The 27,823-nt window shown below is 30.4% G+C and overlaps 7 protein-coding genes across 9 annotated transcripts; 3 read left to right on the forward strand and 4 right to left on the reverse strand.

The window, feature by feature from the left end:
* Positions 1-211: 211 nt before the first annotated feature.
* On the reverse strand, positions 212-5,296 carry LOC122506521 (CCAAT/enhancer-binding protein gamma). 2 transcript variants are annotated; one of them, XM_043618754.1, is made up of 4 exons: positions 5,039-5,296; positions 2,809-2,913; positions 1,090-1,246; positions 212-977 (listed from the first exon to the last, which is right to left on the reverse strand). In XM_043618754.1, exons 2-4 carry the CDS (start codon positions 2,911-2,913, stop codon positions 883-885), a joined length of 357 nt encoding a protein of 118 aa, XP_043474689.1. In that variant the 5' UTR covers positions 5,039-5,296; the 3' UTR covers positions 212-882. The 2 variants fall into 2 exon arrangements, with proteins under 2 accessions (XP_043474689.1, XP_043474688.1); XM_043618753.1 differs by having other exon boundaries at positions 5,043-5,286.
* Positions 5,297-5,875: 579 nt separating this feature from the next.
* Positions 5,876-9,159, reverse strand: LOC122506516 (RNA polymerase II-associated factor 1 homolog). The gene is made up of 8 exons (XM_043618746.1): positions 8,957-9,159; positions 8,758-8,850; positions 8,218-8,542; positions 7,995-8,138; positions 7,821-7,924; positions 7,463-7,679; positions 7,132-7,369; positions 5,876-7,075 (listed from the first exon to the last, which is right to left on the reverse strand). Exons 1-8 carry the CDS (start codon positions 9,028-9,030, stop codon positions 6,321-6,323), a joined length of 1,950 nt encoding a protein of 649 aa, XP_043474681.1. The 5' UTR covers positions 9,031-9,159; the 3' UTR covers positions 5,876-6,320.
* Positions 9,160-9,474: 315 nt separating this feature from the next.
* On the forward strand, positions 9,475-11,277 carry LOC122506518 (gamma-secretase subunit Aph-1). The gene is made up of 2 exons (XM_043618750.1): positions 9,475-9,989; positions 10,101-11,277. Exons 1-2 carry the CDS (start codon positions 9,757-9,759, stop codon positions 10,582-10,584), a joined length of 717 nt encoding a protein of 238 aa, XP_043474685.1. The 5' UTR covers positions 9,475-9,756; the 3' UTR covers positions 10,585-11,277.
* A 217-nt stretch (positions 11,278-11,494) lies between these two features.
* LOC122506517 (mediator of RNA polymerase II transcription subunit 17) lies at positions 11,495-26,758 on the reverse strand. 2 transcript variants are annotated; one of them, XM_043618749.1, is made up of 7 exons: positions 26,630-26,758; positions 14,445-14,538; positions 13,937-14,110; positions 13,477-13,793; positions 13,130-13,333; positions 12,827-13,032; positions 11,495-12,550 (listed from the first exon to the last, which is right to left on the reverse strand). In XM_043618749.1, exons 2-7 carry the CDS (start codon positions 14,531-14,533, stop codon positions 11,621-11,623), a joined length of 1,920 nt encoding a protein of 639 aa, XP_043474684.1. In that variant the 5' UTR covers positions 14,534-14,538; positions 26,630-26,758; the 3' UTR covers positions 11,495-11,620. The 2 variants fall into 2 exon arrangements, with proteins under 2 accessions (XP_043474684.1, XP_043474682.1); XM_043618747.1 differs by lacking the exon at positions 26,630-26,758 and having other exon boundaries at positions 14,445-14,727.
* On the reverse strand, positions 16,062-17,389 carry LOC122506520 (glia maturation factor beta). Its single transcript, XM_043618752.1, has 4 exons — positions 17,230-17,389; positions 16,842-16,935; positions 16,706-16,755; positions 16,062-16,551 (listed from the first exon to the last, which is right to left on the reverse strand). Exons 1-4 carry the CDS (start codon positions 17,230-17,232, stop codon positions 16,279-16,281), a joined length of 420 nt encoding a protein of 139 aa, XP_043474687.1. The 5' UTR covers positions 17,233-17,389; the 3' UTR covers positions 16,062-16,278.
* On the forward strand, positions 17,642-22,121 carry LOC122506515 (AP-3 complex subunit beta-2). Its single transcript, XM_043618745.1, has 10 exons — positions 17,642-17,980; positions 18,318-18,393; positions 18,475-19,056; positions 19,128-19,424; positions 19,490-19,757; positions 19,826-20,521; positions 20,683-20,997; positions 21,066-21,337; positions 21,412-21,776; positions 21,897-22,121. The coding sequence occupies exons 1-10, from the start codon at positions 17,847-17,849 to the stop codon at positions 22,042-22,044; spliced, it is 3,153 nt and encodes a 1,050-aa protein (XP_043474680.1). The 5' UTR covers positions 17,642-17,846; the 3' UTR covers positions 22,045-22,121.
* Positions 22,587-24,822, forward strand: LOC122506519 (protein cornichon). The gene is made up of 4 exons (XM_043618751.1): positions 22,587-22,747; positions 23,213-23,281; positions 23,744-24,000; positions 24,415-24,822. Exons 1-4 carry the CDS (start codon positions 22,667-22,669, stop codon positions 24,437-24,439), a joined length of 432 nt encoding a protein of 143 aa, XP_043474686.1. The 5' UTR covers positions 22,587-22,666; the 3' UTR covers positions 24,440-24,822.
* Positions 26,759-27,823: the final 1,065 nt, after the last annotated feature.

Here is a 27,823-nt window from a genome sequence, read left to right on the forward strand (position 1 = left end):
TAATGTACAATTTCTTACAAAGAAGTGTAAACTATTTCTACTTTATTCATCTCCAAATAAATAATAAATTGTAAGAAAAATCTTTTCTTTAAATAAATTTTATCATTCAACACTTGATTTTTAGTTTTAGTTTCTTTTTCTTTTTCCTTTTCCACTGAAACCTAAAATCATGATTGAATGTCTCGACTTTGAAAAAATTTTTTTCTACAAAAAATTTCCACACTTGCCGCAACATTTACATAATCAACTACAAATAGATAATTCCGTCAACTCTTATCTCGGATTTTTTGTAGAGTAGGTACAAATCCCATAACAAATAGTTTTGTGGCATCAAAGTTTCGTTATGTATAAAACTTTTTTTTTTAAATGCTTCGTCACGTATTTAAAGTGTATCAAAATTTTCACTTGTGTTTTTTTTTTTATTTTTATGGGGAAATTCAAATATAAAGAAATTCTCTGCGTCTCATCGATGAAATTTTGGCAAATATCAAAAAAAAAAGAGTAGCACAGCCTTTCCCAAGAAGATTAAAAAGAAGAAAATGCTATCAATTCTCAAACGGATATTTCGTAATTTCCTTTTTTTTCCTTCCGTTCTATAGAGAATTTTTTTTTTCCACTACAGATGGTTATCTTGACTTGCATGACCCTGAGAATATGATTCTTTTGCGATTCGCACGCGACTAATCGCAAAAAAGTTTTGGCATCTTTCCAAGATGCTTAATTTTTAAATTACTCTTTTTTCTCAAAAAAAAAAAAAAAAAAAAAAAAAAAAAAAAAATCAACAACAACAAAAATATTTATAACGATGAGTATTTTTTTAGGACACAAAGTTCCATTGAATAGAATTTTTAACCACGTCGACACTGCGACTTAAATGATTATTTACATTGATGAGTCCCCTGATTTCGAGCATGATTCTTCGGCAAGAATTGCATTAAAATCCAGATCTTGAATGTTCATTGAATTTGGATTCGAACCTAGAAATAAAAATATCAAAAGTAATGTAATTACAGTTTTAAAAAAAACGAAATAAAAAAAAAACGAAAAAATGAATCAAAAAGTAAAATAACTTTTATTTCATCAAAGTACCTGCATGGGCCAAGAAGAGGTCCTTTAAAAAACCAAGTTCTTTTGTTAGCATTTTGATTTTTTCCTCTAACAATTCATTTTCGGTTTTCAATTGATTCACACGATCAAGAGTCTGTTGAGTGCGTAATTTACTCTTTACGCGGGATCTTTTTACTGCCTGAAAAATAAATAAGAGATAATTAATTAATTAGTCTTCGGTTTTGTGTATTTACAAATTTTTTTAAACTGAACTTCGATGAGTGACTCTTTAATAGTTTTTAGCTGCCATGAGAAATTTAATAATTCACTTTTAACTAGAAAGTAGCAAACTTGAACTAAAATTAATTTTTAAATCAATTTTTATTAAAAAAATTCTACGAGAATTTAATTATACAAAATTATATCAACAAATTTTTAAATAATTGAATTCTTTCGACGAATTTTAATAAAAACATTTTAAGAATAATTACCGTTTTTGAGGAATTTGATTAAAATTGTATTAAAAATAATTGAAATTCTGCAATGAATTTTATTATTTATGAAAATAATTGAATAATTGCAAAAAATTTTATAAAAATGTTTAAAAAGAATTGAATTTCAAATGAGTTTTATTATTTATGAAAATAATTGAATGACTGCGAAAAATTTGATTAAAATGTATAAAAAAGAATTGAATTTCAGTGAAAAATGTTGTTATTTTTAAAAATAATTGAATTCCTAAAAAGCATTTTATTATTTATGAAAATAATTGAACTATTGGGAAGAATTTTTTAAAAAATTTCGATTAAACTTTTTGAAAAAAATTAGTTCCATAGAATTTTTAATTAAAAGTATAAAAAATTCAAATTTTCAAAGATTTTAATTTGAAATTTAATATAATTTTGTAAATAAAATTCAATTATTTTTAAAAATTGCAATTATTTGTAACTTCTCCAAAATTCAATTATTATCTAAAACTTGAAATGCAAATAAATTTTTTAATCAATTTTTATTAAAAAATTCTACGAGAATTCAATTATACAAAATTTTATCAACAAATTTTTAAATAATTGAATTCTTTCGATGAGTTTTAATAAAATTTTTAAGAATAATTACAGTTTTTGAGGAATTTTATTAAAATTTTTTTAAATAATTGAATTGTTTTGGGGAAATTTGATTAAAATAGTAAATATTGAAAATCATTGAATTGAGGAAAATTTTGGAAAATAATTGAAATTTTGCCAAGAATTTTACTAAAATTTTTGAAAATAAATTCATTTTACAGAAGTTTTTTAGATTTTTTGAAAATAATTGAATTTTTGCAAAGAATTTTATTAATTTTGAAAATAATTGAATTCTTCTGATAAATATTACCTATAATTTATGAAAATAATTGAAATTCACAATGAATTTTATAAAAATTCCTATATGAATATAATTGAATTTCGTCGAAAAATTTTGCTATTTCTAAAGATAATTATAATTAATTAATTATGAGTATTTATAATTATAAATAAAACTTTATGGTAGTTCTTCAATAGAATTAAGTTGTTTAAAATAAATTATTGTCAGAAATAGAAAAAATGTAAGGTTTTTTTAGAATTCGTGGTAATATCATAGTTTATGAGGCAAAACAAAAAAAAACACAAAAATTCAGAATTTTCTTATAAATTCTAAACATTTAATTTTTCTCAAGAAATAATTGTAAATCCGTTTAAGAATAAAAATTCCCTCTGGATAATTAGAAACCAAAATAGTCACCTGATTATTCCTGTCACGTCTCTTCCTGTAGTCCTCGTCGTCCTCATCCTCGGAAATCGGTTTCTTTTTCTTATTCATCAAGTTCTCCTTATTCCTCGGCGCCATCTGCAAGAATTTTTAATCTGTTTTTAATTTTCAAAAGCATTCCATCAAAAGAATTTTCCAGTTATTTACCAGAATTGTTTTCAAACATTCAGTCCTCGGTATTCATAGTTCACTGACCGGTATTCTTATAGAATTATGTAACCAACTTTAAAAATTTAATATCAATTGCTTCTGCAATTGATAACAAATTTTTACGAAGTTAGAAAACTTTAAAACATTTGATATCAATTGCTTCTGCGATTGATATCAAATTTTTAAAGTTTTCTTACTTCGTACTATCAAACCAACAACATACAACTAGTTCAAAAAAAAATAATTTTTACTACTAACTTTTCTACAGTACTTCGAAAAAAAAACTATACCTAAGTAAATCCAAATTTTAAAAAAGGAATGTCAGAACGATTAAATAAAATTATTCTCAAAAAAAAACTAATTAAAAAAATGTTGACACAGTTGTACATTGTAGGAAATGATAAGAATTTATGATTTTGAATTTAGATCGGGCAACAATAAAAAAAAATGACTCCATATCGAAGAGTTAGACTTCGTTCATGGAAACGAATGCCAATGGTTTATTTACTCAATAATAAAACCTTGAAATCGTTAAGAAATCGGCCCTGACATCCTCTCAAAGTTACACCTTTTACAATACAATGAAACCATCCTCGACTATGTGTAATCTGACACGCGATAATTGTCCCCCGGTAATTATATCATTGGGGGAAAAAAACATACACATTTTTGAAAATAATTCCTTCACTTTCAGCTAATTGCGTTTTTATACTTATGCAAAATTTATATTTCTTAGAATGTTGCATTTTTTTTTTTTGCTTTTGAGACTATTTTTTCAGAAAGTAAAAATATTTAATATCTTCTGCAGAAAAGAATGTGATCTTCACTTTCAAAATAATTAATAGTAATTCGAAATAATTAATGTAATTTAAAATTTACGATGTTAGCCTACTTCTGATTACGCTCATCATTAGATTACACTATTTCTCTAAAGTATTTCCAGCTTTTCAAAAAATGGCAATTTTTCCTGAATTAAACTTTCGGGTTTAGTTGAAATTTGTCCAAATATTTACAAACTAGCAGAAAGTAATAAAATTATTCGCTTGGGACCCATTTTTACAAAAAATATAAACCGCAGATTTATTTGGGATCCCCATTTGGATAAAGATTAGAAAAATGTTTCTTAAATTGTGATTAGAAACCTTTTAAATTTTTACCAACAGGGCAAAAACTTATGATCGGTTCTTCGATCAGAACCATCAAAATAATCTTGAAAGAATTCGAAACATTCATTTGGAACCGACACTAGACAAACTTTTGGTGCAATAGATGCTTTTGTCAAATTTTTCCCTCTACTAATATTTTTCTAATTCCCAAAAAAAATTGATGGTCAGTGACTAGAACCGTGTTTGATAACAACCCAGGTACATGAACCATCAACAATTTTTGAAAACATTGTTTGAATATTTTAAACCCAAGGGATTTTATACCATACAATTTAGGGACTGACTTCCTAAATTCTATGATTCTTTTACATTTAAAAAAAGAGGTGAAAACTTTGCCATTCGGTACTTTGTATTTTTAGAGTTAATTTCAGAACCTAGGTTGGCAACATTAAAGACGTTAATATTAAAAATTCGGATAATGTTCCCATTCCAGGAAAAGAAGTTTATTAACCAAAAAACACTAAATGTCAGTCGAAATGGCAAAAATTTCACCACCTTTTCGTAACGGATTTTTTCACCCCTTGGTCCAAATGTCACACTCCTCCATAAGTGATGATAACATCTAAGGCCTAATGTATAACAATACTAATAATATTATTGTTATTATTAGTATTGCAAAACATAACCTCTACACATGTGTCAACTTCAAAAAAAAAAGTTTCATCAAAAACTACCAAAAATACAACAATTAATTTGTTTTGAAAATTACTTTCAAATATTGATACAATAAGAAAAGAAGTTACTAAATACGCACTTGAACAAAATAATCTCAGATTCAATGTTTTTGCAATGAATTCTAGGATTTCAAGAGCATGACATTAATTCCAGAGGGAAAATTTTTTTTAAAGTCTAAGCAAATTTCTTAATTACATTAAAGAAAAACGTACCTACCTTTTTGAAATTATCGACAATATTTTCTCTATTTCTATTATTTTCTTGAAATTGCACCTTATTAAGAACACTTTTTTTCACAAATTATTCACTTATTACACTTTATATTCCATGCGTGTACTTTGTCACAAATATCCAGTTGGACAGGTCACGAAGATGACGCAATTTTGCAATTTGAAAAATCATCGAGTGACAAATGCAACACAGATTGACGCTTGTTTCTCTAAATTGAAAAAAGAATGAGCAGGGTTACGAAAAACACGAGATATTTGTTAGGAAATCTCGTTGGAGTAAGAAAGATAGTAATAAAGTGTTTACTTTCTCTTTATCAATTATCGAAATGTGAGGATCACCTTTAGGATCAGTGTGACAAACGTGAGGAAATTAAAAGCGTCTGGGAAATTCTAGTGACTTTTTGTGTTGAGCAACGTGCAGCCCTGCACAGTATTAAAGGCTGAATACAATAATTTTAATTAATAAATGACAATTGGCAATGCAAGCATAACAAATAATTAATGAAATTTATTTTTATAAACTTGTCTCGTAATTAAAATTTACTTCACACTCGGAATTCATTTTCTCTACTGTACAAACTACTTCCCAGCAAAAATTTCAAACAATTTCTAGTTATTTTATTATCACCATTAACCACAAAGTATATAGATTGTGCGTTGGTATCACATTTCATCACATTCAGCTCAATTCCCCTAGAAACACCCCATTGTGAACTCAACCTCATGATCCATGAGTGTGAAAGAGAAGCAAATATATGTTTGCACTCTCATAGCCCATTTACAAAAGCCAGTTTTCACAATGAAAAAAAAGTCACAAAATTATTGTATAATAGATCTATTTTATTAAAATTAATCCCTCGTACAGACATATCCTAAATTTTCTAACTTTAGTGTATAAAAGAATGCTTCCACTTCCTGATCAGTAAATTTTGAATTAAATTTTGATCTTCTCAACTTCTTGAGTTAAAATTTTCAAAACCAAAAAACGAGAAAGCTATTTAAAAATAAGGAAAATATTTAAAGTACCTCAGAGTACATTTACTAAAAAATTCATCACAAAATTAAAATGAAAGAATATCTTTCATTCGAGTCAATTTTTTTTCAATACGCAGAAGAAAAATTACTAAAATAGAATTGATCAGTAGAATTATTAACGTCGAATAATTCACAATACTTACATGCACATTCCAGTAAATGAATCGAACCATGGGGGTAAAATTTATAAATTTACAAAATTCCATTTCTTTTTCCTGCTTTTTTTTGTTTACTCGGCTTCAGAACCACTTTCGCTGCTTTCACTTCCACTGCCACTGCCGCTTCCACTACCGGATTTCGATGGTGATTTCGAACCCGATCTCGACCTAGACGGTGATTTTGATTGTGATCTGGATTTAGCGGGACTTCGCGATCTCGACTTGGCTGGTGTTTGAGATCTCGATTTTGCCGGAGACGCTGATCGAGACTTTGCCGGAGAAGCTGATCGAGATTTAGAAGGAGATTTAGATCCTGAGCGAGAACGGGACCTCGAGGGGGATCTAGATTTGGAAGAGGCTCTCGATTGTGGAGTTACTGATCGGGACTTGGATGCGGATCGTGATCGAGATCTTGAAGTCGAGCGGGCTTTTGATGAGGACCTGGACTGGGAGCGAGACACCGATCGCTGGGATCTAGAAGCAGAACGTTGGGATCGTGACACAGAACGTTGGGATCTAGAAACGGAGCGTTGAGATCTGGAGGCAGAGCGTTGAGATCTTGACACAGAACGTTGAGATCGAGAGACAGAACGTTGAGATCTAGAGACAGAACGTTGTGAGCGAGCCTTAGATGGTGAACGCGATCGGGACCTCGATTTCGCTGGTGATCCGGACCTGGAACGTGAACCTGATTTTCTACTCGAAGCTTGAGAAGAAGCACGAGAAGTACGTGAAGCACGAGAAGTACGCGAAGCACGTGATGTTCGTGAAGCTCGAGACGAAGCACGAGAAGAAGCCCTCGATCCCTCTTCATTATCAGAACCAGCTGGAAAATAATTTCTTAAGTTACTAGGAAAAAGAATAGACAAAACATGTACGTACCTTTATCTTCGGTTCTGTCAGGAATAAGTTGAGTTTCTTCCTCCTCCTCTTCCTCCTCCTCCTCATCGTCTTCATCATTCGGTGGTTCGAGTTGTTTCTCCCGATAACGTTGCATTCGGAATTCAGTCGCATTTAGAACACGATGACGAACAACCAATCTTGTATTGTTCGGTTGTTGTCCAGCTTTCTGTCTACGCTTATTGAGTCGTACTCGGGTTTCCAATTCGTTATAATACACCTAAAATAATTACCAAATAATGGTTGTAATTCTATTAATTCTTTGTAATTCTGTTAGGAATTAGGAATAATTTTAGCTGATGAAAATAATTACCCCATCTTCGCGCATGACAAGAAAGTAATTCTCCTCGTAACCTTTGGACGATTTACTCTTAACGTTCCAATTGTACTCGCGAGCCATTTTATAATCATATTCCTCATCCTCTGCATATTCGATGTCGGCCATTTGATCTCGCTTACGTTTATCCAAAGTGTCTTCTTGTGGCAAGAAGTAGGCGACAAATTGCTCTCCACTCTCGTCCATCACACCCCTGAAGAATTACAAAAAAAATTCACTATTCAGATTAGAAGCACCATATTTCAAAGTCAATTGGATTTTTACATTGAGCGACAATGGAAAAAATCGTATCGACTTTCATCAACTTAAACCAAAAGATTGAAATTCAAATTACCGAATCATTGCCTGGGACATTTCTTCAATTTGAGCAGGAACCGATCGACCAATAGGCGCGGGATCAGAATCGAAAATAACTTGAGCACAAGGATATTTCCACAACTGTAAATCGAGAATACAGAAATTAGAGGAAAAATAAATCGATGAGCAAAGAAAGAAAACGAATAAATACCTTAAAATCAGGATAGACGGGTAAGATTTCGATTGGCACGACATTAGATTTACTGTAATGTCTCTCGATCGGTCTCTTATTGTCCTCGAAAGTTTTCTCGATGGCCTTTATTTGACCATCTCTGTCCATATAAAGTGTCTCCTCCTAAAAGAAATTTGATCGTTATTACAAAATTTGATTATTGATGAATTTGAAATTGGATTTGAAACCTAAACAACAGTACCTTGAAGTTTTTCTTAATACTGAAACCAACTTTGGCTTCGACTTTCTCGACATTTCCAGGTTGGAAACGTGTCTGTTCGGTGGAAATGTATTCAGTACGTCGAAGCCAAGAGACGCTACGAGCATGATGTCTGGAACGTTTCGAATCCTGTGGAGTCAAGATATCTTCCTCAAGAAGTTTCTCATCCGCAGGATCCAAAGAAACATTCAAATCGATGGCATAAACGTCTTTGTTTATCAAGTCGACCTCAACGCCGAGATCATGTTCCGTCAGAACATCGTATTTGTGATTTCTCTCCAAGGAAGTTGGATTATAGTCAATGAATCTAAAAGAACGGGTTTTTTTAATTCTAATAAGCAGATTCAATTCCTAATTTAGATTAAGGGGGCCCTCCGATTTAATCGGAGTTGGTGAAACTGGCCCTTAGTGTAAAAGTCAGTAAAAATTACTGTTTTGTATAAAATAGCCATTCCATTACATAAAAAATGGCGCCTATTATTTTTTCGGCAAAAAAAAAATTAGCGGTAAGCTAAAACTCACCTGGTTGATTCAAAAGGATATGTTATGAATTTCAAATCAAACGGAATGTCCGGAAGGGTATTGCAGAATTTAATTCTACATAGTAACTCCGATCTGAAAAGAAACGAAGAATTAAATTTTTAAGTTTTCTATTTTGTTTGGTTCTTATGCTGTCAAAAAATGTGCACTTTGGGGTTATGTTTAATATTTTGTCTCTCACCTTCTGTCCTCCTGTCGCACTGATCTTTTTTCCCGTTCTGCAACTGTACCGTTCACTTGAATAGTTGGAGCCATTATTTTAATGTTTACGACTTATTAAAATTCATTGCACTCACGATTTTATGGAAAGGGACATTGTAATAGATTAAAAAAAATTTATACAAATTCGACAGGCGAAACAGGTAGAAATCAAAAGCATAAAGTAGATATAGAGTTTACGCTGATGGGAATTGTAGTTTATTTGGCGCGATCTGTCAGCAGAGGAGTGGAACTAACTAACTCGGTATTTTGATAGGATGTTATTTTTATTTCCAGCCGTACATTTCGGTAATTCGCCGTAATTCCGGTTAAGTAGAAAAACGGATTGACGTAAAATGATCCTAATTTAAATAACCACTTTATTTAAGCAAAATAGAAATCAAAATAGAAAAATTAAATTCTAGACGCTTTTAACCTAAATGACCCCAAAAGGATAGGAGGATTCGAAGTGTTGTCAATCAGTTAGGGTCTATCTTGATTTTCTCCGATCAAATCCTGACTTCAACCCCTTGAATGAATGAATGAATCCTGATGACGCTGATCATCCATCCCTGGTTATTCTCCCCCTTACTAACCACTAAATGACAACCAAGTTTAAAATAATTGTCAAAAAACTTTCATTGTTATCAAATATGTGACTATGTGAAACGATGTACAAAAAGTATACTAAAATCTAAAAGTTTTTATTGAAATTAAAGTGCTGTTTCTTTCGTTAATAGAAGGGGCGACCGTAATTTAACGGTCCCAAACAAAAACTTCAAGATGACATTAATGGACTTTTTCGGAAATGCATTTCTTGCATTTGGACCCCCATTAGCAATGTTTACATTTACGATTGCTATAGAACCGATTAGAATCATTATATTAATAGCTAGTTCATTTTTTTGGTTATCATCATTACTAGTGTCTTCGGTAGTTTGGTTTGCAATTGTTCCATTAAGGCCTTATCTGTCCATTGGAATTGTATACTCCGTCATTTTTCAGGAAGTATTCAGGTAATGATTCATAAATATTTACAGTTCTTTTCCTTTTTAGTAAAAATTAAAAAAATCGAAAGGTGGTTAAGAATCTATAACTAGCATCAAAACGCTTGTATTAATTTTTAGGTACCTTCTTTATATGCTCCTTCGTAAAGCAGAGAAGGGTTTGGAAAAAGTGACAACAGCTCATGTTGCCGACAGTAGACATGTGTTTGCCTACGTTTGTGGACTTGGATTTGGTTTGATGAGCGGTGCATTTGCTCTGGTTAATGTTTTGGCAGACGCTGCGGGTCCTGCTACAATGGGACTTCGTCGTGGGAATGAATTCTTTTTCATGGTATCATCATCAACAACACTATCCTTCATCCTATTGCACACATTTTGGGGAGTTATTTTCTTCTCTGCTCTTGATAATAAAAATTGGGGACAAATTGCTTGGGTGATTTGTTCACATTTATTCGTTTCCGGAATGACACTTCTCAATGGAATAGGATATCAGGCAATTAGTATCACATCAGCTTATCTTATTCTTTTGATAACCATGATAATTGCCTTTAGAGTCGCAGGTGGTAAGAAACAAAATTTAATCAATTGCTTCATTAAAAAGTGAAAAGTGGCGTAAGAAAGAAAATTAAGAACACTACGAGCGTTGATTGTATTTCAAGCTCTTTTTCCAATACGAGATTCCGAACCATATTTTAGATAAATAAAACTAGTTAAGTTTATTATATTCAGTTTCTAATTATGTTAAAACACGGAGCAAGTTTACTCTCAATTCTTTTTAATTGACATCTTTTAAAAATAAGAAAGAAAAAGAAAACAAATCTATGACAAAAATACTTAATTAGATAGTAATTTAGTATCTAAAATAACGAAAAGACTTTTTTTTATAACACAAGAGGATGAATCTTGTTTTTTAGGAAATTTAGAAAAATGCGAACTTGTGATCTTGTGTCATATCTAATTACACGAATACACTTTTTCTTTCAACAATCGCATTCTTTTTTCGAAACTACATTTTGAATTATAAAAATTAATTTATTTTACAATTTAGTTAAATTGTTTTCAAATATTGCTGATGATACTTGTTTTCGGGAAATGATTTTTCTTTGTTATTTTTCATATGTATGTGAAATTATATTTCTTGCATTGCAATTTTTTGAGATTTTAGCTCAATTTAATTTTAGATGTATGTAAAAAAAACTATCGTAAGAATCAAAAGTCTACATCAAGTTTAAAATGTACAGCAAAAAAAATATTATGTACTGTGGTTGTAACTAAGAATTAAAGATTTTTTAAGGTATCTCATTCTTTTATTTTTGTGAACCTAGAATATTCCGCATTTGAAAGAAATGGACAAACTATAAAAAAAAGGAATTAAAAAAAATTTATAAATCCTGTAGAGATTACAAGGTTTCATAAGGAAAATAACTTAAGGTATCAATTACATTTCCAAGGCTCGAACTGACTTTTACGGACTTGAAGACCTAGTTCGAGCCCTGAATTTCGTAACATTTGAATTACTTAACTAGAATTCATTTTTATTGTAAAAGAAACAAAAAAACTTGACTAATCAAAATCACCTTAAATCTTATCACCCTGTTTAAATACAAATATCCATTTTTCGGAGGGAGGGGAGAATTTTATTAAGAGCTTGTCAATGACGCCATGAGAAGTTCCATTTTGTTTAAAAAATTCTTCCCCTCCATTTTATCCCATCTGACTTCCTTAAAGGAACCCCCAAGATTCTCCCACTTTCTCTCACGCACTAATTGACCGGGGAAAAAGTCTTTACGCGGCGAATGCGCTATCGCCACTTGAACGCCCGTTTGCGGTTCACATCTCACTGCAATCATTCTATCGCCAATTGGCGATGCCAATATACAACTACTTGCATTACCCAAAGGTTCAACGGCGCCAAGACCAAGATGTGCACTATTCGAAAGAAATTGCCATCCCATACATTTCGCCAACGATTGCACGGCAATTATTTGATGCTGATAAATTTGACAGAATATTAAATCACGTAATTCCTGTGGTTCATAACTCATGTGCATCACTCGACCATCGCGACAAACACATTTCAATGATTTCTCACCGACGTGAACAATCAGTGATGTTCGATACATTGAATCGTAGCCGTGTGTTAGAATATTTATCTTAACGCAAGATTGCGTTGGGGAATTTAATGCGTTCCAGTGGGATACAATTAGTGGATCTTTCACTTCTTTTGCTATTGTATCTAAAACATATTCAGTTCTTAGTCGCATGAAAAAATGTTGCGCCTGTTGTATTATTTGTTCCAAGAGGGTTTGACTTTTTGTCATTTCAAGAAGTTCGTGACGATCGGCTGCCGTTGGACCGGCGAGGCATCTTCGTTTACTGGGACCAAGTGGTCCTGATGAGGGATGAGGGAAAGGATGATGTGTATTTTTATGATGCACTTCGCGTAATAATTGATGTAACGAATGCTCGAGTACGTGATCGTGATCTGTTTTGTGGGGTGGTGCTGCTTGCTTTTTATCATTACCGGTACTGTGACAAAGACCAATTATCAATTGTATCCCCGGCAGCACCTGAAGGAAGTAAATTTGTAATATTTTCTCATCTCTAATAGATTTACTCTAACAGACTCACTTTCGATCGAATTTACTTTCGACTTTCAGAAAAGTTCAATCGCCATTTGCCAAAATGTTTAGCGTACTTTATTCTAAACCCCAGTTGATCCGTTTTTTAATTAGTTAAAGTTAACAAAGAATTGGATCAATTGGGGCTAAAAAAGCAATTTAAGAGTCTAACTTTCAAAGTTGCATGCAGATTTAAAACTATAATTTAAATTAATTAATTCATACCGTCGCCATTATTTGGTTTCCGACAACCATGTGAGGAATAGGAGCTCGCAGATGGACAGCTTCCCTCGCCAATTGACTGAACAATTCTTTACAGAATAGAACATTCTGCGCTGCTTCTAATTTTTGCTGCCAATGTATATCTGCATTCGAACTGGTTGTATTACTGTTCAGGAGATTGATATTCGCGCTGCATAAATCTTCCTGATCTGCAAAAGAAGGAACAAGATTTATTAGGTCCTACAATACAGATTAATTACTTCAAACTATAAATTAATTTTTTTGTAACAAAAAACATGAAGATACCTTTCTGACATAAGACTTCAATGTACGCGACACCTTGAAGTTCACTGGGAATTGTGACTCGTAATGCAGAGGGTTTACTGCTCGATGGTACCGCAGGAGTTACGGCAGCCGGATTTGGTGAAGACGGCGGACTGCCGCTATTTTCATCCTCCTCCTCTGCCTTTGTGACTTCAAACATTCCCGTTTGGGTGTACTTTGATCCAGCTGTTTTATTAAAAAGAAAATTTTAATTTTGAATCAATTTTGAATTCAATTGAACGTGAATGTAAAATGCAAGATGACAAATGAAACGTTTGGAAAAAACATTAGAACATTAAATATTCAAGGGATTTGAAAACTAAACTTACCAGTACGATAACTCAGATCTCCAATAATAGAATTGGAGACTTTTTTGAGTCGCCAATTCTGACGGAGTCTCAGTAATTCGATATGAAAATTGGGAGTGGTGCGATTTCTGGCTAATTCGTTTTGACAATTTTTCAATCTCTCTGCACCTTGCATGAGAACTTGTGCTGCACCCGAAAGAGCCTTTTTTCGTCCGTAAACTTGAACCATTTGTTTAACTTCCACTGCTTCTTGAGGTACAGGATCGAGGACCATGTACCTTTTTTCCCTCGCCACTGAGAGAACATCCGCAAGTACACAAACCTCTGTCAAAGAGTTTCTGTTCCAGAAAAAAAAAACAATAAGAAAAGTTGTCAAACAATGTTTTTTAAAATTGTACAACTTTAATATCAAAATTTTGACTATTTACCACAATTTTTGAACTAAATTAAATTATTTTCTAAAAATAAAAGAATAAGAAACCTTAGACTAGTTCTAACTGTATCCCAAGGCCATAATGATTGAGCAGTTGTATCTTTTGCTTCCTCATCCTTGTTTCCACTGTCCGCTGGTTCCTTCTTAACATCTTCTCCATTTGTTTTGCTAAAATCGATCTTTTGGGCGATTTTAGTCAAATTTTCCGATAATGTCAATGGACTGAAAACAAGATTTCATGAAATTTTCTTCCTACTACAATTTTATCTATAGATTCTGTTAAATGTATAAAACTTTTAGGCTACTGAGACTAGTTAATTAGTTTAGCTAGTTAATTACTCTTATTTACAAAACAAAGACTCACCCAGTTCTGTTCAATAAATCATCAATAAAAAAGTAAACAAAAAGTAAAAATCAACAAAAAATGTATAAGCATTGCCACAGCAAATTTTTAGGTTATGTTGTCAAAAATTCGAAATAATAAAATTAAAACTAAACTACTTGGAATGTAACTAAACAAATTAGTTTACTATAAAATAAGTAATAAAACACTTACGCTTGATAAATTTCTTGACCATCGTAAGTTATTTCCTGAATCAAATTCTCAATCGGTGCTTCGACCGAAACATTTACAGAATACGCCATTATTGCTGTTGAAAAAAAATTTTATTTCAATTCACTATCACATTATTTCCGCTATTATATTTATAACTATTTTTAAAGCTATTTTATTTGATTTTTGAATTATTTTTGGGCTAAAAAGGAACAATTATTCTGTCAACGTCAACAATCAACACACAACAGTTGACATCCTCTTTCCTCCATCATAAAACAAAACTATCGATATCGAAATCGAAAATAATCGAAAAGAAATCTTCTCGAAATCCTCGAAATTTTGACATAACCTAAAAATGTAAACGATCACGATTTTCAAGGTGTATTTTCGGCATTTTCGGTATTTTACAGTTTTGGATTTTCAAATGGTTTAAAAGGTGAAAAACATAAAAAAAAAGTTGATAAATAACAACAACGAATATTTATAGCAAAAAAATACAAAGTTTTATTGCCTTCCAAAAATTCAATTATAACAAATTCAATATTTAGAATTTTAAATAATTCCTTTTTATTTGCATTGATTATTTACTGACTAGTTGTACGAATTTTTTTTATTTGTTATCAAATAAATAATGTATATTATAATTGTTTTGAATATCTTAATGGTGTGTAATTTAAAAATACATACAAGAGAGAAATGTTAATGGGAGATTCAAATCTTCCATAAAATTATTTTTATAGTAATTTTTAGAGAGGAAATCAATGGTTAGAAAATATTCCCACACTTTTTTTTATTTTTCTCAAAAATTTATAGATTTTAAAATTCATCCGTAATGTTGTAGAAAATATGTTTTTGTATTCACAAAAATATTGCCTGCGAAATGAAAAATAGATTTTTATTATTTTTGAAGCATTTTTTTGAAAAAAAAAAATTTTTTTTTACAAAAAAAAATGCTTCAAAAAATTATAAGAATCAATTATTTTTCATTTGGCAATTTTTTCGTAGATACAAAAACAATATACAAAATTACGGATGGATTTTAAAATCTATCAATTTTTAAGAAAAATAAAAATTCAAAATGAGTAAGAATATTTCTAGATACAATATTTTTTTTTAATTAATATATTATGACTGGACGATTTTTTAATTGAAAAGATCTGAAATATCGTAGATCCATTTTTGTATTTTCCTTTATAAATCTAGAAGCGTTTTTAGTTTGGCTTTCTTAAAATTTTTTTTATAATATATTTTTTAGAACATTCATTATAACACTGTGTTTGTATATAATCACAGATAAAATTTCTACTCTATATATATTTATATAATATATTTTACTTTCATTTATAGATAAAAAATATCAAAAAACGTAGCTACCTAAGTATTTAAGGAATACTGTATACGACATAAAAATGCAACTTTCTTAATATAAATTTATGTCTTTTGCAATATTATTTTAGTATTTTGCTGTATTGATAGCATTTTCTTTTGATAGAGTAGAGCTTCTTTCGTTTTTATTCCGAAAAAAATTAATGAAATAAAAAAAATTCATTTTTCAAAAAAAAATTAAGAAATATTTTTTAATTAACGGTACATTCGAAATTTTTGTTCAAAAAAAAGTAAAAGTTTGAAAAAGATTTTTATTGTGTAGAAAACAGATATAAAGTTAAAGCTCTAAATTTTTAGATAAGACTCAACAAAATAAACTAGTGAGAATTTTTTGTCCCCTCGAATTTTGTCAATAGAACAAAATGCGATGCTTTTTTTTGTACAAATATAACGTAATAATAAGAAAATAAAAAAACGATATAAATTAGAATTTATAACGAAATTCTTTCTATCTACTCAATTTTTCTTTGAGCCACTCTTCGGTAAGCTCCTCTAATTCACGTACTTCAAATACTTTTGTCAATTCGGCTTCACGTTGCAATACGAGTTTCATTCCTGCATAAAGAACTTGCAATTCCATTTGAATATCTCTCGGTGTATAAAAAATAAAACACATTGGATATGAAACACGACCGTCGGAGTGTTCCATTTTGTAACTGTAGACAATGTAACGTGGCTGATGAGCAGGTATCAGGTCCTGAACCTCCTCCATTTGAATGTCCTTAAAAAAAATTGAAATTGTATTTTTGGTTTTAATTTCAATTTCAATTCGAATTTCAATTTCAATTCAAATTTAAATTTTAATTTCGAATTGAATTTCAAATTTTAATCTTTAAAGTGACCTAAAAAGCACTTGTCTTAAAATTTTTAATCACCTCTACAAATTCATCGATGCAGACCTTTTGCTTCTCTTTGTCAACTTTTACTGAAACAATGAAAAAAGAAAATTTACAATTCTAGAAAAAAAAGTCAAATTTTCAAAAATTAGTTACTATCTGAATTCGGACTTACGAATAAGGGCAGCATTAGTCTGACTTTTACGGAAACGAAATTTTTTAAGAGCGTCTTTAACATCATCCTCAATGTCGCATATTTTGTTGGAAGACTAAAAACAAAAAAGTATTTGTTTAAAAAAAACAATTAATTATAATTTATTATCTTCATTCAATTACTCTAATTATAATGCATCATAATCCCAGTGGATAAAAATCAAAAAGATTACATCTTATTTACTATTTACTTGTTTACATCCCAAGAAGGAAATTGTCAATAATCAACAAATGGAGGAAATAGTATTGTTCAGACAAAATAAACTATACAAAAATGTACCGTTATGATACAAAAAAGAAAGAATTGAATATCAAAAGTTTTGGATATTAAAAAATTTAACAGAACTTACCATTTTTATAACAAAGTTGACAACAAAATTCACTGGCAGTTTTACAAAGTATTTTACAAAATTTGTTAAATAACAAAAGTTGCGCACACACACACAACTGTTTTTCTCGTTTCTCTTGACGAAAATTTACCAACAATCATGAAAATAATTTTCCATAGAGGGAAAACCAATGTGAAAACTTCTATTACCCGTGAACCCTCTTTCACATGACAAGAATTCAGAAAATTGTCTTTAATCTTTAAACTCTAATTTATAATATTTATATTCGTTAAAAAATACTTTATAGTGTTAATAACAATTAAAAAATGTTGATTGTTCTCAAAACGAATTATTATTAGCAAAAAAAATAAATGAAAGTGCAAATAGTAAATGACAATATCCGTTTTCCTATCTATATAAAAAATTCATGGTTCAAGATATTCAATCAAGTGTATGATGTGGAATGTAATTTAATATGTGAAAAGAGCAGAAAAATTACCATCTGTTTTTTTGTTGCAAGAAATGTTTTATTATTTATGTCATGAATGTACAATACTTTGAAAATTATGAAACTTTAAGTGATTTCCTTGATGTTAAATTGTGATTAAACACAAAAACAGTTTAGGTAAAGATAAAAGATGTTAACGGCCGCAGCAAATTCAATGTCGAATAATGGAGGGTCTTATAGTATCGATAGACCTTCCAGTGCTGGAGAACCTGAATTGGGCACTGATCCTGCATCTGGAGGCTTTTTCCACTCCGATTACAAAAAGTACAAGCAAATAATTAATACAAAATTCATTACTTTTTTTGAAATTAACTTTTCATTTTGAGGTTAGATTCCCGCCTTTCTTGTTATGCGGCTTAAATCATAAATCTCTCGTATAGTTTTTAATCGAATCGTATCACTTAATCATTTATCTGAATTCATTGTTATTAATTTTCTCTTATTTTGGTTATTTTTATGCTGCTTGCATAGAATCATTTTCTTGAATTAAAATATTTGGGCAATTGTAATTTTTAGTTAGAACGGTATTAAAGATTTTACTGCTACTATTAGTTTGCACGTTGTTGAGATTTTATAGAGAATAAAATATTTTTATTTTCAGACACGATGACTTGAAACAAATGCTTGACAGTAACAAGGATGGATTAAAATTGGAAGCCATGAAGCGAATAATTGGGGTAAGTATAAAGTAATTGATTGTTGTTCTCTTATTGATTATCTCAAAGGCTACAGATTCTAAACACTAAACCAATATTTAGATGGTGGCGAAAGGAAGAGACGCCTCAGATCTATTTCCAGCAGTTGTGAAAAATGTCGTATCGAAAAATATCGAAGTAAAAAAATTGGTGTACGTCTATTTGGTACGTTATGCTGAGGATCAACAGGATTTGGCACTCCTGTCAATTTCGACATTTCAAAGAGCTCTAAAGGATCCTAATCAGCTGATAAGAGCAAGTGCCCTACGTGTTCTTTCGAGTATTAGAGTTGCAATGATAGTTCCAATAGTGATGCTTGCAATAAAGGATTCAGCAAGTGATATGTCGCCGTATGTTCGTAAGACAGCTGCTCACGCAATTCCAAAACTATATTCCCTGGATGCTGAGCAAAAGGATGAATTAATTTGTGTGCTAGAGAAATTATTGTCCGATAAAACAACGCTTGTTGTTGGTTCAGCGGTAATGGCATTCGAGGAAGTTTGTCCGGAAAGAATTGATTTGATTCACAAGAATTATCGAAAGTTGTGCAATTTACTGGTGGATGTCGATGAATGGGGACAGATTGTCATTGTTAATATGTTGACAAGATACGCGAGGACTCAATTTGTAAATCCGAATATAAACGTATGTTTTTTTTTCTTTATTCCTATTCTTAAATAGGATGATAGTATACTTAAAAGATTTTATGTTCACAGGAAATTGAAGAGGAGGACGAACGTTCTTTTTACGAATCCGACAGTGATTCCTCAAGTTTAAAGAAACCCAAATTTACTCTGGATATTGATCATCGTTTATTATTGAGAAATACGAAACCCCTATTGCAAAGTAGAAATGCATCGGTTGTTATGTCAGTAGCTCAGTTGTATCATCATGCGGCACCGAGGAGTGAAGTTATTATAGCAGCAAAAGCACTGATAAGATTACTTCGCAGTCATCGAGAAGTGCAGAGTGTTGTTCTTCACTGCATCGCTAGTATATCGATAACTCGCAAGGTAAATCAGTAATCCTACTATAAATTCTATCAAACTTTCTGTATACACTATTCTCCTTCTTTCAGGGAATGTTTGAACCTTTTCTAAAGTCATTTTTCGTTCGAACGTCTGACCCGACACACATCAAATTATTGAAATTGGATATTCTGACTAATTTAGCCACCGAAATGAGTATTGGCGTTATTTTGAGGGAATTTCAAACCTATATTTCAAGTAGTGATAAGGAATTTGTTGGTGCTAGCATTCAGGCAATTGGTAGATGTGCAAGTAATATTAAAGGAGTCACAGACACTTGTCTCAACGGACTTGTTTCCTTGCTCAGTAACAGAGATGGTAAATATTTTCCTCGAAAAATTCTCTGTTTCTAAAAAGTATCGTAAGTTCAAAAATAATTTTTTCAGAGGCCGTTGTAGCTGAAAGTGTGGTAGTGATTAAAAAACTCCTCCAAACGCAACCGAATGAGCATAAAGAAATTATTGCCCACATGGCGAAATTAATGGACTTCATCACTGTTCCTCAGGCTCGTGCCTCTATTTTATGGTTACTTGGAGAATATTCTGATCGAGTGCCAAAAATTGCTCCCGATGTTCTTAGAAAAATGGCTAAGACCTTTATTAACGAGCAGGACATTGTCAAGTTACAGACCTTGAATCTAGCTGTAAAATTGTATTTAAATAATCCAAGTCAGACGAAGACATTCTGCCAATACGTCTTCCAATTGGCAAAGTATGATCAGAACTATGATATTCGAGACAGAGCTCGTTTCCTTCGTTTCTTTATATTCGAGGATGAGGAGGACGGTCAACCGAAACGACAACTACAAGAATTGGCTCAAAAAATATTTTTAGCTACAAAACCAGCACCAACACTTACGTCCAGATTTAAGGAATCACAATTTCAGTTGGGGACACTTTCGCATTATTTAGATATGCCTTGTTCTGGTTATCATTCATTGCCACCGTTTCCCGATGTAGCACCCGATCCATCAGTTCGTGACGTTGCCGAACCATTACCACAAGATATTCTACCACTTGGGAAAAAGGAGAGAAAAGACAAAAAGAAGGAGGACTTTTATTGTGAGAGCACACCGGATGAAGGTGAGTTTGCAGCATTTTTAATATAATCCAAACTTGTCCAGATTCAAATTCCCGTATAGGGTCCTCAAAGAATAACGGTTTCTGTCAGGAACCGTTATTCTTTAAGGACCCTATACGGGAATTTGAATCTGGGTGGTATTAACCTTTCTGCTAATATTTAGAGTCCGAAGGAGAAAGTTCCGGATCATCGGGCGAAACATCGGATGACGAAACTGATTCCAATGAATATTCGTCAATTTCCGATAAATCTGACGACGAGCAGGAGAAAAAGAAGAGTAGAAAGAACGCCGAAGAGTCGAGTAGCGATAGCGAAAGTGATGACGATTCAGAAGAAGAGTCATCAGACGAGGAATCAGAGGAGAGTTCAGAAGAGAGTGTGACTGTGGAAAAGACTGTAGTGAAGGAAAAACCAGTGAAAGTTGAGAGTAAAGAGAAGCCTAAGAGTAATCTAGACCTGCTTTTAGATTTGGATGATGGTAAATAAAATTTAATCTCTAAAATCTAAATCCTAAACAGATTCTTCTAATAGATTCTTCTTCCACAGTGATACCAATGACACCAATAATGACACCAAGTTTAGGGGGTTTTTTAACGCCAATCAATCCAATGGATACAAATGAAATTCGCGAAGTCTCTGCTTCATACATTCCAATGAAAAAAATTGAGGTTTTGAATAAAATTAATGGCCATGGACTAAAACTCGACTATCGATTTACAAGATCACAACATTTAGTCAGTTCAGTTATGGCTAGTATTGAATTTACATTCACTAATGAAAGTAAAGATCCAATTACCAACATACATATTGGAAACAAGGTAAACTCCTCAAGACTTCTTTTCTTATTATCAAATATCAACATTAGAAAATAAATTATTTTTCCAATTTCCAGAAATTATCATCAGGAATGATAGTCCATGATTTTACACCAATTACTTTGATTCAAGGAAATTCCAATTCCCTCACAACTGTGGGTATAAATTTTAACGATTCGACACAACCGGCCACTTTTAATATTGACTTTATGAAGAACGATGAAATTCTCTCTTGTCCAATTAATATAAAAGCACCAATTGGAGAAATTTTACGATCAGTTCTATTGCCAGAAAGTGTATTTATTACTGAAAAGGAGAAATTAAAGGGAATGAATGAACACATGACGAAAGTTAATTTTACCGGAAATCGTAAAACATTATCGCAGAAGATATTTGAAGCAGCAAATTTGGCTGTTGTGTCCAGTGAAGACAATATTATTAGGTAATATTTTTCACTTTTAGGACAACGATTTTTAGCTGCTAAACATTGCGACCAGTTTCTTGATAGGAGGACCTATTTTTCAAAGAAAAATTCAATTTTAAATTGTAATCATTTTTGCAGGTATGCAGCTCACACTCTAACTTCCAAATCTCTAGTTTTGGTGACAATAAAAATTATAAACGACGATTCATTGGAAATTTGTGTGAATTGTGAAAAAATGGTAATTGGCTCGATGCTGTTGAATGAGCTTAAAAACAATTTAAGGTAAAAAAAGAAAGGAAAGCAAATAATAAAAGAAGAAAAAATATATTGACTGCAACATATTATACTATTATTATTATTATTAATCAAGTTATAATAGAGTATATATTTATTATATTTGGAAAATTATGTTCCATTCCTGTGAGATTAAATAAATACAAACATTTTTATACTCGTGTTATGTTAATTTTAGTTTAAACTTAAAAATGAACCTAAAACTATTCCTAAAGAGCGAACGAAATGCATGAGACAGAAAAGGACAGAAATATATCCCTGTCTTTTTCTAACGATGTTTGCGAAGCAGTTGTGTACTGACCTTAAGTCAAAATCGTGTATTGCGCATGCGTCTCTACCCCTAATTTTTATAATTTTCAATTACTTAAAAAAACCAATATTTCTTTACTTAAAAAACGTATTTTTTAATCAAAATATTTTTGATTTAGTTATATTGCCGAAAAACTTGTTTTAAACAGAAAATGAAAAGGTTAAAAAAAGAGAATTCTAATTCTATCTCAAAGCGCAGCAGCAAAATAAACACATTCCACGCATGCGCAAGATAAGTTTTAAGATGTCATAATTCGGAAAATATTTTGTTGTTGGGAGTTCAAAAATTCATATATACTCAAAAAATGGTTTTTAACATAGCCGCCTTTTCATATATTGTCGCATTAATTTGTGACGCTGTTTTAATATTTTTTTCAATATTACACGTGAGTATTGTGACTTTTTTTTGGTTAATTTTTAAATTCTACTCATTAGTATACAAGGGTTAACTTTTTCTCTCTCAATTTTATAGAAAATAACAAAGCGCAATGCAAACAAAATAATACCTAACCTACAAAACAATGACTTGATGTTTCTTAGGTACAAAAGTTATAAATGATAAAATCAAGTGCGTTTCATTTAATATATAAATTAGGTATTAATTTTCTTTTTGTTTTAACTGACAAATATTACACAAAAAAAATTGATTTCTTTGTAGAAATCTATATATAGTATAAATGAATTTTGTATTATTTTTTCTAGACTACTAAAAAATATTCTGATTATAATTTAAATTTGTTTATGTAGTTTTTTTTTTTTATTTTTCTCGCTATTGAATTTTTGTTTCGAATGAGATTTATGTTATGAATTGAGAAAATGAAGGAGGTTTATATTCTTTAATGTCATTTCAGATAATTGCTTTTGATGAGTTGAAAACAGAATACAAGGATCCAATAGAGCAATGTAATAGTCTGAATCCGGTGAGTTTGTTAATCGAAATATTTATTTGTAGTGCTCTACGAGAAGAGAGAAAAATGTCAGGTTATGTTTATTTTTTCAATTTCAAGTAAAAATCCAAAATAGATTTTTGGGATTCGTTGTATAAAATAATTAATGGAATCGTTAACTGGTACGAACTTTTATCACTTATTAATTTCTCTGTACCAATATTAGACCATAAAGAAATGTATCTTTGTTAAAATTGAAACATCGTAGAACAAAAACGACTGAATTTTAATTTTTAAGTAGATCCGAAATTATTTTCCATTTAGATGATTAAAAATAAAGATTTTATCAAAGGATTCAAGGTAAGAGTGCCAGTAAAAAATAATTTAACATTATCTAGCCCTAAGATTCCTATTCTCGTGGGGCATCACAATTCGTAATTTCTCTCAGCTTTTTAAATATTGATAATAATAAATATTAAAAATTTTTGTTTTCAGCTTGTTCTTCCAGAATATGGAATACACGTATTTGTTAACTTTTTGTTCCTCATAAGTAATGAATGGTTGTCATTACTGCTAAATGTTCCTCTGATTGCATATCACATTAATAGGTATCGTAACCGACCTGTTATGTCGAGGCCAGGTCTCTATGATCCTACGAATATTTTAGACGCAACTAGTTTATCAAAGTGCCAACGTGAAGGATGGTTTAAATTAGCCTTCTATTTAATTTCCTTCTTCTACTATTTATACGGGTGAGCTTTTTGAATTAATTATATTATTAATCATTTAATTTAATTTAATAACAATTTCTCTAAAATAATAAATAACAATAATATAAATTATATTATAATCAGAAAATTTTAAGTGACGCGCTCCGAAGAAAGAAGCAAATCATCTTTAAGGTTATATTTGACTCATTTTTCCCTCAATTAAAAGTTTCTGGGCTTACTCTCAATATAAAACACTTATCTTTGTCTTCATTAAATAGAAAATTAATTAATAAAATAACTGAGTTGAGTTTTAAAAGAGTTGATCTTATTTATGAATTTTTATTCGAAAAAAAGTTAAACATAACCTAAAATTCTTAACCTTTCTTCGAGGTCTGTCGAATATTTTATATAATTTCAAGAAAAAATGACTAATAAATATTTATTTCTCTTTTTCAGAATGATCAGCTCTCTTATTCATTAGGATTATTTGAAAACTAATTGTTTTTACCATTTTTACAACAAATCATCATCTCTATCCAGGCGCGAAATAATTAGAGAGAGAAATGCTGCTGACTTGCTTCCTACTTGGATTTTTAAAAACAAAACAATGTTCGTGACTTGCAAAATAATAATACTGCATATTTTATACTCAAGATCAGTTTTCTTTTTGCAATAAAAAAAAAATGCTGTTTGTCATATTGTCAAAAACGGAAAAGTACAAATTGAATATATTTGTCATCAGGTACAGACATTTTTTTTATAATTTTCATTATAAATGTACATTAGTTTTTAAGCAGTGAATTTGTTTTTGCAAAAATTTGTAAAATGTAAATATAGGTAAGATGGAATTTTTAAGTACCTAAATCTCCCCTGACAATCTTTTAGAAAAAAAATGTACAGAAAAAATTAATATCCCTTTTCCTTGATAAATTAATTATTTGCTTTTATTTCGTTCTTTGTAATTTTTTGATAATTTTTCATGATGCAATTTCAAGAAAGGTACCTAAGAATCTAGTGAATAATAGGTTATGTTTGTTTTTTGTAATCAAAATACAGAAAGAGAATCAATTATTACTATACAAATTATTGACGTTTAAGTCTTCATTGTGTCCAAAATAATAAAAAAAACTCTTTTCAAATTTACATAATTAAAAAAAAACTGTTAATTAAGGTAAAAATAACACAAACATAACCTTAAAGTGATTTTTACTTTTCAACATGTAAACTTGTATATCAATCAATTCTTAGGTATTTTCTTCAGAGCTCGTCACATTAATTATTATAATTGTTATTTATTATTATTAATCTTTTATTACTGTTCAAAAATCAAAAATAAAATATTCGAAATTTTTGGTAATTTTCGAGAAAAAAAATTGTCAGGGGAGTGGTAACTAGAGATAAATGTCCAACGTTTATTATATTACATATATAATATTGAAAATCGTTAATATTTATCCATTTTCATCAAACGAAATAAGGTTTGCTTTTATTTTGTGTCTCGAAGAAATAGTTTAGTTGAATTAAATTTACAATATGAACAAAAAGAATGAAAAAAGTAAAATGAAAATTGTTTTAAATTTAAATTTTACTTTTTTATTTCATATTTTTGCTATTGACGTGCTCTTCTAAAAAATATAAGGAAACGAATTTTAGGTTATGTTTGTATTCGAATTATTTTCATTATAAATTTCCTTTTAATTATCTAAATTCGAAGACGGTTTTTAACGACTATTTTGAATGTAAAGAATGAAAAATCAAATTTTTAATAACAATAACTCCTTCTCTTTCTGTACTTTTTACTTTCGAAAATTGTAAACATAACCTAAAATTCCAGCTCCTTAAATCGCGCGTAAATAGAAAATTTTCCAAACTCTGTTTACTTTCCAGTTTTCCAAGTACATAACTTATAATTCTGTTAAAAATAATACTAATTTTTTAATAAAAAATAAAATACCACCATATTATTAATAGATATAATTATATAAATATATAATTAAGAAAGAAGTGCATCGTTACCCAAATAATTTAATTTACAAAAATCAAAGGTACATTTAAAATATTTACAATATATTTTACAAGCGAAATTATATTTCCGAGACTGACTGCTTTTAAGAATATTAAATATTTAAAAGAACAAATTTTTCCAGAAATATTTTTTTCTACTTTGGAGAAAAATATTTTTCATAAATAGATATTTTTACGAATTTTCGTTTCTCTTTGGGAAACGAAATTGTAGTGAATGTAAAAACAATAAATGGCTTATAATTTACAATAAATGTACCAATTTACAAAAAAAAATTTACAGAATTTATTATATTCGTTTATTTCTTAAAGAACGAGTTAAAACAACGAATTGGTTAAAAAAGGTTAAAATCAGTTGAAATTATAGTAAAAAATTGTTTTTGACAGTTAAAAACTAAAATTGGTTTAGAATTACCTTTTTACGAGGTTCGGAATTTTTAGGTTAATATTTTGATTTATTTCTTCTGCACTTGTATTGAAAAAAACAAAAAATGATTTATTTTTCGCTATAATTCGTAGAAATTATATTATTATTGAAAAAACAATTCACACGCGGACGGTTGTTTTCCGCGAAAAAAGACAATAATCACTTTGTCATTGTTGGGGGAAAAATACAACAATATTTGTAACGTTCGGAATAAAAACTTACTTTCGATAATTATCCGTTGATTCGGAAATGAACTGCAGTTAATTATCTTTTATTTACTTGTTTACGATACATTTAATTACGATAATATTGCACATCGGTTTTTAACAATAATTCTGAACTATATAAACACTGGTGACGGGAAATAAAAATTTTTCAACCGTTTTACAGTGAAATTTTCCACTTTCGTCACCAGCGCTCTATGTAAGTGGTCATTTTTTGAAACACTCGATTCCTTACCTTCCAAGCCCTGATTTCTCGTATGAGGCGAGAGTGGGGGAGAAGCCCTCTGATTGGTTGGGAAATATTACCGGTAAGTTACCAGCCAATCGCGTGGCGTTATTTTGGCGCTTGAACCCCCCTTCGTTGCACGAAGTGCGCCACTGCGCATTTGCAATCTGCAGCTCAAGGAGGAAAGACGCGCAGGTTCTAACGGAAAGAAGAAGCACCAACCGTCATTTTCTGCAGTGAAAATATTGTTGTTAAAAGTTTAATTTGATTGACATTTTACATTTCTTTGATTGCTGTTTCTCTTGTTCAATGATGATCTACATGAAAGTGAGTAATTTTTATCTAATTAACAATTGAATTCTCCTCTGTTTTATTGTATGTATTGAATTCACATTCGGAAATTCCAAGTGTAAATTTTTTTCGCATTTTTCCAAATTCAGGTGTTTTTTTCTCGCGTGGTAAGTTTTGGTTATGTCGATAATGTTTCGACAATTAAAAAGTGCGCAAACAATACATTTGTTTCTTTTTTCGATTTCGGGTGTTTTTTCAGAACAATTGACTTGGGAATTTTTTCCCGTCATACATAAAATTTCGTCATGTATCGGGGATTGAATAATTTTCGAGAACTTTGATGAATAATATTTGTGTTTTTTTTGTCTTTTTTTTCTATTTCAGGTATTTGTTTCGTGTAATAATTGACTCGAGTATTAGTGTCGTGTTACAATTTTTGCGGTTATGTTGGTCATATGTTGACAAATGACAATTGAAAAGTAAATGAAAAATATTTTTGTCTTTTTTTCCGATTTCAGGTATTTTTTTCCAAATAAATTAACTCGCGTGATAATTTTTGGTTATGTCGGTCATTTGTTGACAATTAAAAAGTAAACGACAATATATACAACAACAATATTTGTGCTTTTCTCGGAACAATTTAACTCGTGTGATAGTTTCGCCTCACATTAAAAA

This window comes from Leptopilina heterotoma, unplaced genomic scaffold, assembly GCF_015476425.1.
Source record: "Leptopilina heterotoma isolate Lh14 unplaced genomic scaffold, ASM1547642v1 Lhet_42, whole genome shotgun sequence".
In the NCBI taxonomy this organism is placed as follows: domain Eukaryota; kingdom Metazoa; phylum Arthropoda; class Insecta; order Hymenoptera; family Figitidae; genus Leptopilina; species Leptopilina heterotoma.

What these genes read in the sequence shown, in the direction of transcription:
- LOC122506521 (XM_043618754.1), bottom strand. Translation starts at nt 2,913, where the DNA reads ATGGCGCCGAGGAATAAGGAGAACTTGATGAATAAGAAAAAGAAACCG. An exon ending in GACGTGACAGGAATAATCAG is followed by an intron (nt 1,247 to 2,808) that starts GTGACTATTTTG and finishes TTTATTTTTCAG; the next exon opens with GCAGTAAAAAGATCCCGCGT. An exon ending in CCTCTTCTTGGCCCATGCAG is followed by an intron (nt 978 to 1,089) that starts GTACTTTGATGA and finishes TTTTATTTCTAG; the next exon opens with GTTCGAATCCAAATTCAATG.
- LOC122506519 (XM_043618751.1), top strand. Translation starts at nt 22,667, where the DNA reads ATGGTTTTTAACATAGCCGCCTTTTCATATATTGTCGCATTAATTTGT. An exon ending in AATGTAATAGTCTGAATCCG is followed by an intron (nt 23,282 to 23,743) that starts GTGAGTTTGTTA and finishes TTTTGTTTTCAG; the next exon opens with CTTGTTCTTCCAGAATATGG. An exon ending in TTCTTCTACTATTTATACGG is followed by an intron (nt 24,001 to 24,414) that starts GTGAGCTTTTTG and finishes TCTCTTTTTCAG; the next exon opens with AATGATCAGCTCTCTTATTC.
- LOC122506517 (XM_043618749.1), bottom strand. Translation starts at nt 14,533, where the DNA reads ATGGCGTATTCTGTAAATGTTTCGGTCGAAGCACCGATTGAGAATTTG. An exon ending in TGAAGTCTTATGTCAGAAAG is followed by an intron (nt 13,033 to 13,129) that starts GTATCTTCATGT and finishes CTTCTTTTGCAG; the next exon opens with ATCAGGAAGATTTATGCAGC. An exon ending in GAAACCAAATAATGGCGACG is followed by an intron (nt 12,551 to 12,826) that starts GTATGAATTAAT and finishes TACTTCCTTCAG; the next exon opens with GTGCTGCCGGGGATACAATT.
- LOC122506516 (XM_043618746.1), bottom strand. Translation starts at nt 9,030, where the DNA reads ATGGCTCCAACTATTCAAGTGAACGGTACAGTTGCAGAACGGGAAAAA. An exon ending in GTGCGACAGGAGGACAGAAG is followed by an intron (nt 8,851 to 8,956) that starts GTGAGAGACAAA and finishes GTTTCTTTTCAG; the next exon opens with ATCGGAGTTACTATGTAGAA. An exon ending in GTATTAAGAAAAACTTCAAG is followed by an intron (nt 8,139 to 8,217) that starts GTACTGTTGTTT and finishes AATTTCTTTTAG; the next exon opens with GAGGAGACACTTTATATGGA.
- LOC122506518 (XM_043618750.1), top strand. Translation starts at nt 9,757, where the DNA reads ATGACATTAATGGACTTTTTCGGAAATGCATTTCTTGCATTTGGACCC. An exon ending in ATTTTTCAGGAAGTATTCAG is followed by an intron (nt 9,990 to 10,100) that starts GTAATGATTCAT and finishes ATTAATTTTTAG; the next exon opens with GTACCTTCTTTATATGCTCC.
- LOC122506520 (XM_043618752.1), bottom strand. An exon ending in GACTAATGCTGCCCTTATTC is followed by an intron (nt 16,756 to 16,841) that starts GTAAGTCCGAAT and finishes TCATTGTTTCAG; the next exon opens with TAAAAGTTGACAAAGAGAAG. An exon ending in GCATCGATGAATTTGTAGAG is followed by an intron (nt 16,552 to 16,705) that starts GTGATTAAAAAT and finishes ATTTTTTTTAAG; the next exon opens with GACATTCAAATGGAGGAGGT.
- LOC122506515 (XM_043618745.1), top strand. Translation starts at nt 17,847, where the DNA reads ATGTTAACGGCCGCAGCAAATTCAATGTCGAATAATGGAGGGTCTTAT. An exon ending in TTCCACTCCGATTACAAAAA is followed by an intron (nt 17,981 to 18,317) that starts GTACAAGCAAAT and finishes TTTTATTTTCAG; the next exon opens with ACACGATGACTTGAAACAAA. An exon ending in TTGTAAATCCGAATATAAAC is followed by an intron (nt 19,057 to 19,127) that starts GTATGTTTTTTT and finishes TTATGTTCACAG; the next exon opens with GAAATTGAAGAGGAGGACGA.